This window comes from Babylonia areolata, chromosome 14 (genome assembly GCF_041734735.1).
Source record: "Babylonia areolata isolate BAREFJ2019XMU chromosome 14, ASM4173473v1, whole genome shotgun sequence".
Classification (NCBI taxonomy): domain Eukaryota; kingdom Metazoa; phylum Mollusca; class Gastropoda; order Neogastropoda; family Buccinidae; genus Babylonia; species Babylonia areolata.
The window spans coordinates 10377037-10390659 of NC_134889.1; the positions used below are offsets into that span (position 1 = coordinate 10377037).

At 42.7% G+C, this 13623-nt stretch overlaps 1 protein-coding gene across 4 annotated transcripts in view; it reads right to left on the reverse strand.

Moving 5' to 3' along the window:
- Positions 1–172: 172 nt before the first annotated feature.
- The window catches only part of LOC143289804 (FK506-binding protein 15-like), a 62117-nt gene continuing 48666 nt past the window's right edge, over positions 173–13623 (reverse strand). For 3 of the 4 annotated variants that reach the window (XM_076598962.1, XM_076598960.1, XM_076598958.1), the window contains exons 28-30: positions 12158–12788; positions 11094–11211; positions 6857–8481 (exon numbers count right to left, since the gene is read on the reverse strand). In XM_076598962.1, the coding sequence (XP_076455077.1) occupies positions 8407–8481; positions 11094–11211; positions 12158–12788 (824 nt within the window). In that variant the 3' untranslated portion in view covers positions 6857–8406. Of the gene's footprint in view, positions 2779–6856; positions 8482–11093; positions 11212–12157; positions 12789–13623 lie in introns of those variants that run through there. The other variant, XM_076598961.1, reaches the window with a different exon arrangement.

The following is a 13623-nucleotide window of genomic DNA, read 5'->3' on the forward strand; positions in this document are numbered from 1 at the left end:
ACTGACCACCATACCCATCATCAGCCCTCACTGACCACCATACCCATCATCATCAGCCCTCACTGACCACCATACCCATCATCAGCCAAGTGGTTAAAAAAAAGGAGAACTCAAGAGGAAAGCAAGTACACACCAAAACCAAAACATGAAACAAATGAAAATGCACTCACGTTTCCAAATATACACATCCAGTATAATTTATTACACTTTTCAATAACCAAATATACATTCATAAACACAGTTTTTTTTCTCTCTCAGTATTTTGCATCAGTACAAGTACTGCCTTTGTGAATCAAGCAAGGTTCCTTTGCATTTCTCTAACACTTTTCATGGACAGAAATGGATCACATCTGACAAATACAGTGCTCCTTGTAAAAGAATTTCACTGAAATAGGTATGCTGAATATGTTGGTGCAGGACAAACACACACACACACACACTAGCACATACATCACAACAAAACAATCATATGCAACCACCTAATTTTACATGCATTGTTTTTCTGTCAGAACCTATCATTCCAAGCTATGTTTCATTCGCTAAAACACATCCCACCTACCTACTTTCCACGCCATTCCTGCTTTTGTTGTCAGATGCAATACCACACATACACACACATATGCAAAAACATGCACAGTGGAACAATTATAAACACAAGTCATACAGAGGCATATGTGGAATTTTGAACAGAGTCACTCATGTTAATTTGTTGTTCACAGTCCATTTCAAATCAAATCATGTTATTCATGGTCCAGCCAACCACAAGGGACCCTCACTGTCCAATTCATCAAATCATATATACCGGGATGTAAATGGTCCAAGAAAAATGAGCACACATTCAGATATCTGAACATCAGTCTGGAAACTATATGCACCCCCAATCGAAAAACAAAAGGCATATGTTATTAATATGATCTTGAGTTAATGTTTAAATTCTAATTTAAAACTTTTACTTCAATATCAGACATACAATAATACTATTATGTTTTTTGAGAGAGAAAAAAACTAACCAAAATATACAAACTAGAATCAAATCTAGAAAACACAAGTGCATACACACCCACCATGATACTTTTATGCATATAATCTGAATAAAAACCAAATATGAAACCATTTTCTGAAAGCTTAACCTCAAACACAACTGACAAATGCGTGACTTCAGCATTCAGTCATTCAGCTTCAAGTCTAGTGAGTGGCAACTTGCAATCTTTTCACAAAGAAGCCTTTTGAGTACCATGAGTTTGTGAAAAAGGGTTTTGTATCCTGATAAAGGGCATATATTTTTGCTAGCTTTTAAAACCAACACAAACCAATTCAACAAACAAAAGTGAACCATCCTTGTGCCCCTCCATCATTCCCTCTCACAAACTGAAGTCCAAGATTCTCTGTCTGATCCTGATCAAACAAGATGAACACTTGCATGCATGTTTCAAGACACTGGCATGCTGCAGTTTAAAACAAAAGCACACCCACAAATACAAGAAGAAAATACCAGCAGTTTCAGTTCCATCAACCCCCCCCCCCCCCCCCTCCCTCCGACCGTTCCCCTCCAAGGCAAAAGAACATATTAACCCGTGGCACAGCCTCTTAACAAAACGATGCTCAGCAACTTTCTTTCCTAAAGTGGGTGATCCACACTCAGACACTGTCTTGTGACACTCATGATGTGTGTATTCCATGGCCAACTGACAAAGTTATGTCACTACACCGTTCTTCGTCCCACAAGTGTCAGATGACCAATCAGACTGCTCGACATTGGTCACATGTCCCCCGACTTCTTCATTGCTACTTGTAATATGAGAGAGACGCTGCTGAGAAGCTGAGCTCAGTGGTGGTTCTACATTGATAACAGCAGCCACAAAGGACTAGTGGAACATGTAACCTGTGTCAAGCAATGTGCAGTATGACAGGTCACACATCATAATCTAGTATCATCCACTGCATGTTGTTTATTTCATCCCAGACAGCGAGAACAAGGGACTGAACTGCAGCAATACTTTGCGCTGTTTGATCAAGGACAGCTGGATCAGTGTGTGACACTGGTATCCAGCATAATCGGCACTGCATGGTCCTGTGACAGTGTACCAGTCAACAACAAGACAACAGCACACAACCAGCCACCATCCATAATGCTTCCCAATCTGCAGGCAGGTGAAAAATAAATAAATAAATAAAAGGCTGTAGGGAACTGCCAAGTATTGCTAGCCTGAACTTGTGTTATCTCGTCTTATTCACAAGTGGAACAGCAGGGTTCACCAACAGTTAAAGACCAACTGGGAACTTGAACGGTTTTCTGCTTGGGGGCACTGGTGAAATGAAGCAGAATTTTCAGCAAACAGCAGTGCATGCAGTCAATGCAAAGAGCACCACTCAGAACCAGAGGTGTTTTCTTGCCTACGCACTTCCACTGTTTTTACAATGAAACACCACAACTACTGTTTTATAAACCACTGACTGCTTGTACATCTCTGGCTGAAACATTGATTTTTCAAACATATTTTCAAGCTGTGCAAGACCATCTGAAAGAGCTGTTTGTGCATTCAATGACAGGCCAGTAGTATGCCATATGCAGCCTACACGATTTATATATAATCTCTTAATTTTTATTTAACCTTTTATGAAAAAATATATACTTTTGTGAAATAGACCATAACTTTTTATGCCTGGTATTCACTGTACAAACCAGCACAATGTGTGAGCCTCTCCCCCACCCACCCTTCCACCACCTCACAGATGCCAGAAGTACAGATACCTGGTATCTTAGTGTCCTGAAGTGACCTGAATGACAAAACAATGCTTTGTTTAACAACAGCACCACGGTGAAAATTCCATCAATAATACTTCCTTTACAAAATACAAAAAATACAAAATACTTTTCAGAGACATACTTGGTTTTAGTGGAGTGATGGCCTAGAGGTAATGCATCCGCTTAGGAAGCAAGAGATTCTGAGCACGCTGGTTTGAATCACGGCTCAACCACTATTTTCTCCCCCTCCACTAGACCTTGAGTGGTGGTCTGGACGCTAGTCATTCGGATGAGATGATAAACTGAAGTCCCATGTGCAGCATGCACTTAGCGCACGTAATAGAACCCATGGCAACAAAATGGTTTTTCCTGGCAAAATTCTGTAGAAAAATCCATTTCAATAGGAAAAAAAAAAAAAAAAATTGCACGCAGGAAAAAATATCAAAAAATGGGTGGCGCTGTAGTATAGCCCTGGGGAAAGCAGCCCAAATTTCATACAGAGAAGTCTGTTGTGATGAAAAGAAATACAAAATACAAAATAAATCACTGTTCTGGCTGTTCTGTCAAGTGTTTGAACATTGACAGTCCACAAGAAGTTCTTTAAAATAAAGGACAGAAGAAAACTGCTTTGTGTGTATCAAAATGAAGTGAATTATTCTTGACAAGAAATATATATATACAGTATGAACATCCAGGAATGTGTGAGCTGCACTCAGTCAGTCAAACATTATACAGGTAAGAAAAAGTCCATGACTGAACTGAAGAATGTAAAAAATGAGCTTCTTCCTGGTCTAACACAGGTGTCTTATTTTTTTGATCGTTCTTACAAAACAGTATCAAGACTGAAAACAATATAGCAGAAATTAAGACAAAATTGTAACAACTTTACTAAGTAAAAGATCCAAACAATATCAAAGGAATCTTAATGAATAAAATTTAAGCGTTTTACATTGAATCATTTGTGACAAGGCTGGAAAAGCTAAACAGAATATTAGATCAGGAAGAAGTTAATGGAAGATTTTCAACACAATAGATAAAACTGAAATGGTTTCAAATCAGAATATTGGTAACAATAAAAGGAATGAATGGTGAATAAATAAGAGGAAGACAAATGGAACCGTGCAGTAGAGTGAGAGAGACTGTGAATCACTCCTTCCATGATTGTCATTTCATTTCATTTAGGAAAGAATTACAATGTGTTGTCTTAGAAAAAATGTGAACACTCCTAACCTTAATTTGAATAATAATCTAATTTTACTTGAAACAGGACACACCAAAACTAATGGTGTATTTTATCTGATTATTTTAGTTGCAAAACTCTTCATATACAGCAACAGAATAAACCAAACTGGAATGAATACAAAAACGTTTTTGACCTAACTGATGCTTCTCCACAAAACAGAAAAATAAGCACACTCACTGAACAAAACAACATGCAGAATCATGATTTCTGAGATAAAATGGCTCCCCCACACAAACCAAATAGAAACCGGAATTGTATCATACTGATTCTAATTTTCCTATGATGCTATTGTTTCAACAAAACAATACATTGAATTCTCAATACCATTAATTAAAAAAAAAAAAATTCTTTACTGTATTAATACATTTTTTCTTTAGCTTTGCTTTTGTTTTAATCTTTTTTCATAGTATGAAGGCAGCTATGTCTTGAGTGTATTTCAGTGGGTTCCTATTTAGATCATAAAAGAGTACAGTACAAACACAGATATAAGAGGGTTTCCCTGATCATTATTATATAAGTGCCCTTATGCTTTTTGTGTGTGTCAGTTTTCTCCACATAGGTAGGTAGTACTTTGTACAGGACAGGAATCACACCCCTGCCGGAGTCTGCACTAGTGGGTCAATGTAGAGTATGTGTAGCAAAATTCACATATGTGTGTGTGTGTGTGTGTGTGTGTGTGTGTGTGTGTGTGTTGTTTTGTTTTTGTTTCTGTGGTTCCTCAGGACTGTTTTTCTCTCTCCACTATGTTAATGACAAAGTACAGAACCTACTTTACTGACACTCCATGGATAATTTGTTGAAAAAACAATTTAAAAAAAAAAAAAAAAAGAAAGAAAAAAAGAGAAAAGAATACTGTAAAACGTTGTCTAGTGTACTGATAAAAAGACGTGTCAGCACCTCTGCAGCTGATGTAGTGGGGGAGGTGAAGGTAAGGAGGGACGGACAGCATGGGTACCCCACTTCACTCTCCCCAGTCCCCACACCAAACCTCCCGCCCTCCCATAAAAAGCCTCTGCTGTTGGCCCTGCAGTCCTGCGTCAGTCAACTGTCTTGGTTCAATTCCACTCCCCTACCTCTTAAGGCCTCTTTAAAACGGAATGCCACATGTTTCATTTTGATGAGGGGAAAGACATGGTTTTCATGAGCAAGACAGACAGAGATAGAGAAAAAGAGACACAGAGAGAAGGAGAGGGGGGAAGCTGGGAGGGGGGGCGGACGCGGGGCTGGGGTAGGGGATGGGGGTGGGGAGAGAAAGATGAAACAACAGAGAGGATGGGCAGAGAAAGAGGTGAAAAGAGAGACAGATTTCTTGCCACTTAGTTATACATTGCAATGTAACACAATGCTAAAATCATCAATGATGAAATCTTCTTCTGGAAACAAAGAAAAAAGAAAGGAAAACAAACACAGCAACATGAAAGCATGTCCACACAGTTAGTAAAAAAAAAAGAAAGAAAAGTTTCATACCTGTCCTGATACAAACATTGATAACATACTGTCCTACAAGTGCAGCATATGTTAAGTACACAAACAACCGATTCAGCATTAGTAAAACAAAATCATCAACATTTATAACATAAAAAAAAAAATCCTGATGTGCTACAAAACATCAAAAAACATACCCAGCTTCCATATCAGAATACATTTCCAAAGCAAATAAGAGGGAATGGAATACTTTAAAAGAAAGAAAAAAGAAAAAAAAGGAAAGAACTAACTGCCAGATGACTGATTTGTCAGTGACATGATGCAACATTCATGAATTGCTCTTTAAAAAAAAAAAAAATCTTCATACTGCTCTCACAGTCCCCAAGGCAGGCTGGGAGCACCTGCCTCAGTGACAACATCAACCTATTCTTACCTGCATGCATTCCAAGCACACAGCTTCCATCAGGAAGAGTAAACAACAACAACAGGGCAACACTAACTGAACACAATGGTAAAACAACCATTTCCACACAAATTTTGATGCATAGCAAACTACGCCAAGCCTATTCACCTTGCTACTACAGGTGTCATATCACTGTTATCAGTCACTAAAAAGAAAAAAAAGTTTGGATAGAAGAGAGAGAGAGACAGGGGGAAAGAGACAGAGAGGGGGAAGAGAGAGAGAAAGGGGGAGGAGAGAGAGGGCGGAAGAGAGAGAAAGGGGGAGGAGAGAGAGGGCGGGAGAGAGAGAAAGAGGGGGAGGGCGGGAGAGAGAGAAAGGGGGAGGAGAGAGAGGGCGGAAGAGAGAGAAAGGGGGAGGAGAGAGAGGGCGGAAGAGAGAGAAAGGGGGAGGAGAGAGAGGGCGGGAGAGAGAGAAAGGGGGAGGAGAGAGAGGGCGGAAGAGAGAGAAAGGGGGAGGAGAGAGAGGGCGGGAGAGAGAGAAAGGGGGAGGAGAGAGAGGGCGGGAGAGAGAGAAAGGGGGAGGAGAGAGAGAAAGGGGGAGGAGAGAGAGAAAGGGGGAGGAGAGAGAGGGGGAGGAGAGAGAGGGGGAGGAGAGGGCGGGAGAGAGAGAAAGGGGGCGGAGAGAGAGGGCGGGAGAGAGAGAAAGGGGGAGGAGAGAGAGGGCGGGAGAGGAGAGAAAGGGGGAGGAGAGAGAGGGTGGGAGAGAGAGAAAGGGAAAGAAAAAGACAGAGAAAAAGAAAGGGAAAGAGAGTGAGAGAAAATGAAAAGGAAAGGGAAAGAAAGAAAGAGAGAGGGACAGAGAGAAAGAGCGAGATAGAGAAAGGAAGAGAGAGAGACAGAGAAAGAAAGAGAGAGACAGAGAAAGAAAGAGAGAGACAGAGAAAGGAAGAGAGAGAGACAGAGAAAGAAAGAGAGAGAGACAGAGAAAGAAAGAGAGAGAGACAGAGAAAGAAAGACAGAGAAAGAAAGAGAGACAGAGAAAGGAAGAGAGAGAGACAGAGAAAGGAAGAGAGAGACAGAGAAAGAAAGAGAGAGAGACAGAGAAAGAAAGAGAGGGACAGAGAAAGAAAGAGAGAGAGACAGAGAAAGGAAGAGAGACAGAGAAAGAGAGGGACAGAGAAAGAAAGAGAGAGACAGAGAAAGGAAGAGAGACAGACAGAGAAAGGATGAAAGACAGAGAAAGAGAGAGACAGAGAAAGGAAGAGAGACAGAGAAAGGATGAAAGACAGAGAAAGAGAGGGACAGAGAAAGAAAGAGAGAGACAGAGAAAGGAAGAGAGACAGAGAAAGGATGAAAGACAGAGAAAGAGAGGGACAGAGAAAGAAAGAGAGAGACAGAGAAAGGAAGAGAGAGAGAAGGAGAGAGACAGAGAAAGAGAGGGACAGAGAAAGAAAGAGAGAGATAGAGAAAGGAAGAGAGAGAGACAGAGAAAGAAAGAGACAGAGAAGGAGAGAGACAGAGAAAGAGAGGGACAGAGAAAGAAAGAGAGAGATAGAGAAAGGAAGAGAGAGAGAGAGACAGAGAAAGAAAGAGACAGAGAAGGAGAGAGACAGAGAAAGAGAGAGACAGAGACATGAAGAGAGAGGCAGAGAAAGGAAGAGAGAGGCAGAGAAAGGAAGAGAGAGGCAGAGAAAGGAAGAGAGAGACAGAGAAAGGAAGAGAGCAGGTGAATGGTGGTGGAAGAACAGGGAGACAGTAGTGGAGAGGAAAGACAGAGAGAGAGAGAGAGAGAGAGAGAGAGAGAGAGAGAGAGAGAGAGAGAAAGAGAGAGAAACAGAGCAAGAAAGACAGAGATACAGAGCTAGAAAGACAGAGACACAGAGCTAGAAAGAGAGAGAAACAGAGCAAGAAAGAGAGAGAAAGAGCAAGAAAGAGAGAGAAAGAGAGAGAAAGAGCTAGAAAGAGAGAGAAACAGAGCAAGAAAGACAGAGACACAGAGCTAGAAAGACAGAGACACAGAGCTTGAAAGAGAGACAGATCCAGACAGAAACAGAGTTAATGCTGGATCTGCCAGACTGAATGTGGAGGGTCATCATCGTCATTTTCAACATCGTTGTCATCATCACCATGGTAGCAGCTACACTGATCCCCCCTCCACACGTGGTGCTTGTTGTTGTCATCATCACTGTAGCAGCTACACTGATCCCCCCTCCACACGTGGTGCTTGTTGTTGTCATCATCACCATGGTAGCAGCCACACTGATCCCCCCTCCACACGTGGTGCTTGTTGTTGTCATCATCACTGTAGCAGCCACACTGATCCCCCCTCCACACGTGGTGCTTGTTGTTGTCATCATCACTGTAGCAGCTACACTGATCCCCCCTCCACACGTGGTGCTTGTTGTTGTCATCATCACTGTAGCAGCTACACTGATCCCCCCTCCACACGTGGTGCTTGTTGTTGTCATCATCACTGTAGCAGCCACACAGACACCACCTTCTCCATGCGACACTTGTCATTGTCATCCTCATCATCGTCGTCATCCTCGTCACTGTAGCAGCTACATGGACACCCCCTCCGCATGTGGCATTAGCTCAGCCAGTCTAAATCGTCGTCATCATCGTCGTCGCCAAACAGTGGCGGAGGGGGCTTGGGCTTCAAGTCCTGAGAAATCATCAACTCAGTCAATGAAGGGATCATGTGACCTCTGACATAAAGAAAACATCAACAACTCAGTCAATGAAGGGATCATGTGACCTCTGACATTGAGAAAACATCAACTCAGTCAATGAAGGGATCATGTGACCTCTGACATTGAGAAAACATCAACAATTAAGTCAATGAAGGGATCATGTGACATTGAGAAAACATCAACTCAGTCAATGACGGGATCATGTGACCTCTGACATTGAGAAAACATCAACAACTCAGTCAATGAAGGGATCATGTGACATTGAGAAAACATCAACAACTCAGTCAATGAAGGGATCATGTGACCTCTGACATTGAGAAAACATCAACAACTCAGTCAATGAAGGGATCATGTGACATTGAGAAAACATCAACACCTCAGTCAATGAAGGGATCATGTGACCTCTGACATTGAGAAAACATCAACAACTCAGTCAATGAAGGGATCATGTGACCTCTGACATTGAGAAAACATCAACAACTCAGTCAATGAAGGGATCATGTGACCTCTGACATAGAGAAAACATCAACAACTCAGTCAATGAAGGGATCATGTGACCTCTGACATAGAGAAAACATCAACAACTCAGTCAATGAAGGGATCATGTGACCTCTGACATAGAGAAAACATCAACAACTCAGTCAATGAAGGGATCATGTGACCTCTGACATAGAGAAAACATCAACAACTCAGTCAATGAAGGGATCATGTGACCTCTGACATTGAGAAAACATCAACTCAGTCAATGAAGGGATCATGTGACCTCTGACATAGAGAAAACATCAACAACTCAGTCAATGAAGGGATCATGTGACCTCTGACATAGAGAAAACATCAACAACTCAGTCAATGAAGGGATCATGTGACCTCTGACATAGAGAAAACATCAACAACTCAGTCAATGAAGGGATCATGTGACCTCTGACATTGTTGCTCGAAGTCCAGCTGACTGCACATGCCCATATATAAGGACTATCCAACTAAAAAACAAACATTTCAACCACATTAAACACAAAACTCAGTCAGGCATTTAAAAAACAAAAAAACAAAAAAACAGTTACACAGTTATAACTAACTGTGATCAAAGGAGAAAGTTTTTTTTATTCATATATAATTCATTTGTGTGTGTGTGTGTGAAAGCCAAGCACACATCAATTAGCCTTACCAAGATAAATCTGTCAGGCTAAAAGGAAATTTTCTATCTAAAATTGCGTTTAAATAACATACTTAACCGTGACCCAACTAGTGCAGACTCCAGCAGGGGTCTGACATTCCTGTCTTGTGCAAACTTCTATCTGCCTATGCGGAGAAAACGAAAGCAACTACGGCCGATAACCTCCCGGAAGTAGGTAACCTCCCCTTTGTCCCACTGGCTTGCACCCTCTTTTTCTGGCAGCCATCATGACTCCTGTTCCTGTGCTCTTCATATGGCTAAGGTTTTTCTTATTTTCTGTCTGTCTGTCGATTCTCTGGTGTTCTTGTTTTTTGTCAAATTATGTCTCCAACCAGGTCACATAATTATGTAGCTTGACTGGGTGATCGCGCTAAAATTAAGGCGTGATCGCAATTGATTCGCTGACACTCTGGGCCCTCTACTCCTGGTCCTCTCAACAATGCCAACCCGCCACCTCCTCCACTTCCTCCGGTCAACTAAAGACCTCCACCGTCTCCTACACCTCCTCTGGTGACTTCTAGAGGTTTGTTGCCACACACTCAGGTCAGTGTTGCCTTTAATGTAATTTTTATCGATCCGCGAACGCACTCGACGCGATCCGCGTTTTCTTGGCCCTGTCAGTCGGCAGCGTACAAGTCGACCTCCTCTATCTCTTTACCCATACCCACAGGTGCACCAATGGAATGTGCCACAATCCCTTTGGGGAAACAACACCACAAAAAAAAAGAAAAAAAGCTTGCTTTGGATCCGCATGCTAGACTGGGCCCTATGTGCGATGCGTCCATGCTGGCGGTCGTGACATCAGATCATGTGACCCCCCACACGGCATGCCTCGACCGTCTCGGATCCAATGGCGACCGAGACGTGTAGGGATGCCCTCCCCTGGTGTAGGGAGGAAGGTGGACCACTAGGGGACACGCTTGCCCATACGCGTGCACCCCCCTCCTTGTCTGGAGCGCCTGATCCAAAGGAGGCAACCCCTGCTTTGGCACCCTTGCCGGTGACCGCCACAGTTATTTCCCTTGCACCGGCACTGCTCCTCGCCTACAGTGCGGGTGCTTGCATGGTCCCACCAAACTTTGCGGTGATGACCCCATCTGCCACACCGCCGAGTGCTGCTGTTTCCCATCTACTAATGGTGACTCAGCAAGCTGCTCAACCAAACAATCAGCAACTCATTGCTAACTTGCTGCAGCAGTTATGCACCACTCTGCTTCCCCGTGCCACACCTTGCGCCTGCACCGCCCCTCGCCCACAGAGCAGGTACATGCACGGCCCACTGAACTTCGGCAAAAAAAAACTTTAAAAAAAGGGGGGAAAAAATTATGCACACAAAAACGCATAGTAAAAAAGAAAGAAAAAAGTTGGGATGGGGTGGGGATGAGGGGAGGAAGAAAGATAAAAACTTACATCTTCCAGCAGGTCATTTTTGGAAGGCAGATTGTCTCCCCCTTTCTTGTCTTTGCCAACAGGGGTCGCCTCTGAGCCCAGTGTGTCAGCCACCATGTTGTCGGAACCAAAGAGGGGGCTGTGGGTCACAGCAAAGTGTAACACTTCAGCTCCAAGCTCCACACCAACTTCACACAGCACACACCTGTCACTCACTGCTCCCTGAATGGAGTAACAGCTGAGTGGTTAAAGCACTGAACATTCAATCTGAGGGTCCTGGGTTCGAATCTTGGTCATGGCGTCATGCAGAAGATCAAATATACACATTAAAGAACCCACCCTCCATGTCAGTGTTCTGTGGGTTATGGAAACAAGAACATACACCCCCTGAAAATGGAGTGTGACTGTCTGAATGGCGAGCGTAAGAATTGTCTTACACGTAAAGGTCCACTCATGTATGCAAGTCGATGCAGAAGTCACAGCCCCTGAATGAAGATGAAGACAACTCACTGCTCACTGACATGCTATGAAGCAGAAAATTCTGGTTCAGTTACATGCAGGTAGAATCTTCATAACAGGTGATATAAATATACATAGGAAAAGAAAGATTTTCACAAATTTGTCACATTCTCAAGGGTTGAATATTTCAGTTCATAGGTACATAACGTACATACAAAAAAACCAACAAGAGGAAAACAAGTGATGTAAACCATATATTATATATCTATCACTCTGTCACTTTATATATATATATATATATATATATATATATATATATATATATATATATATATATATATATATGCTCATTTACTTGTATCAATATCAAAGTGATTTGTTGAAATTACCATCACAATCATGTTTACTGAAAACGGAACACACAAACCAAGACTAATGGACAAGCTAACAAAGAGACTGTGACAAAATTCACCTGCAGCAGACAACTACAAAAACATGTCCACATGGACCTACAAATGCCACACACACACATACACACACACGTCCACAGGAGCCAACACAGTATCTGTCACTGCCACAACAAACAGAAAACCCCCCATCCCACCACCACCCAGAACCCTCCCTACCTGTCATCCTCCTCTTCCTCCCCGTCAAGCATTGGCGGCGGTTCCCGTGACGCCAAGGTGGGCAGTGCTGATGTAGAACCGCTCCTGGGCCCTCTGTCTTTCGACACGGCGTCACCGCTTTTCTTCTGGCCCTGGTCGCCAGGAACCTTGTCTGGTGTCTGTGGAGGGACCACCTCTTTCCCGCTGTCTGTGTTCACTTCTCCATCCCCACCAGACCCATTTTCACTCACGTTCGGTTCCGGAGGAGGAGGTGGGGGTGCCTGCAGAGGGTCACCAGTCTCTGTCTCCAGGGCAGGCAGACCGTCTGGAACCATCACCACTTCAGGTTCTGCAGGGGTCTGAGCAGGGACAGGAGGGGGTTGAGCAGGGGAGTCAGAGGGCTGAGCAACTGAGGGAGATGGCTGAGCATGCTCCTTGTCATGCACCGTTGATCCTTCTGCGCTGTCTCCAGTCTTTGTTTCTTCCCTGGCTGAATCCTCCTCCTCCTCTTCTTCTTCCTTGTCATCTGCAGGGACAGTGGGGACGCGGGGGACTTGCGAGCTAGCTGCATCATCATCACCATCATCGTCATCATCATCATTGTCATCATGCTTCTTCACTTCAGCAACAGGGGGCGCACCGCTTTCCGTGTCTGGAAATCAAATCATGTGTTGCTTACTGATCAGCCAGCCACAAAGGGCTAATCATGTGGGTTTTATATGCCATGAATTTCTTACTGGTGGTTTGGTCCTTTGATAATTTTCATCTGGTCTGATTAAGCTATTCTGTGTAATTTTTTTTACATGCAATTTTCTTCCAATTCTCTACTGCTTCTACATACCTTTGACTTAGACCTTATTTACATGTCTTACTGTACTGCTCTCATCTTCAAAATGTCCGTGCAATGTGCTTTGAGCTTACTGGTTGTTAGGTAAAAGTACAATATAACTAAAATCTATCATCATTATCTTTTGTTAGGGAAACGCGCACTATAAATGCAATCTATTATTATTATCATCCTCTGTTTGTGAAAAGCACAATACAGCTAAAATCTTTTATTATCATCCTTTGCTAGGGAAAAGAGCAATATAATTACAAACTATCATTATTATCATCCTTTGTTCAGGAAAAGCACAACATAACTAAAATCTATCATTATCCGTTGTTAAAGAAAAGCGCAATACAAATACAATCTATCATTATCATCATCCTTTGTTAGGGAAAAGCACGACATAACTAAAATCTATTATCATTATCCTATCAAGGATTGGTCAGCTTTAACAACCAGCGGAAGAGAACACAAAATAATGTTAAAAGACCTGTCACTTGGAACGTCACATCATACAGCAGTCTTTCAGGAGCCAGCCATGCATGGGTTTCCTCTTATTTTTCTTCCTCACACATCTAACACAGTCTGAAAAAACTACGTATCCTTTCCAAATGTATCCCAGCATCAAGCAATTCCAACCCCTCCTGTTGCTGCTATC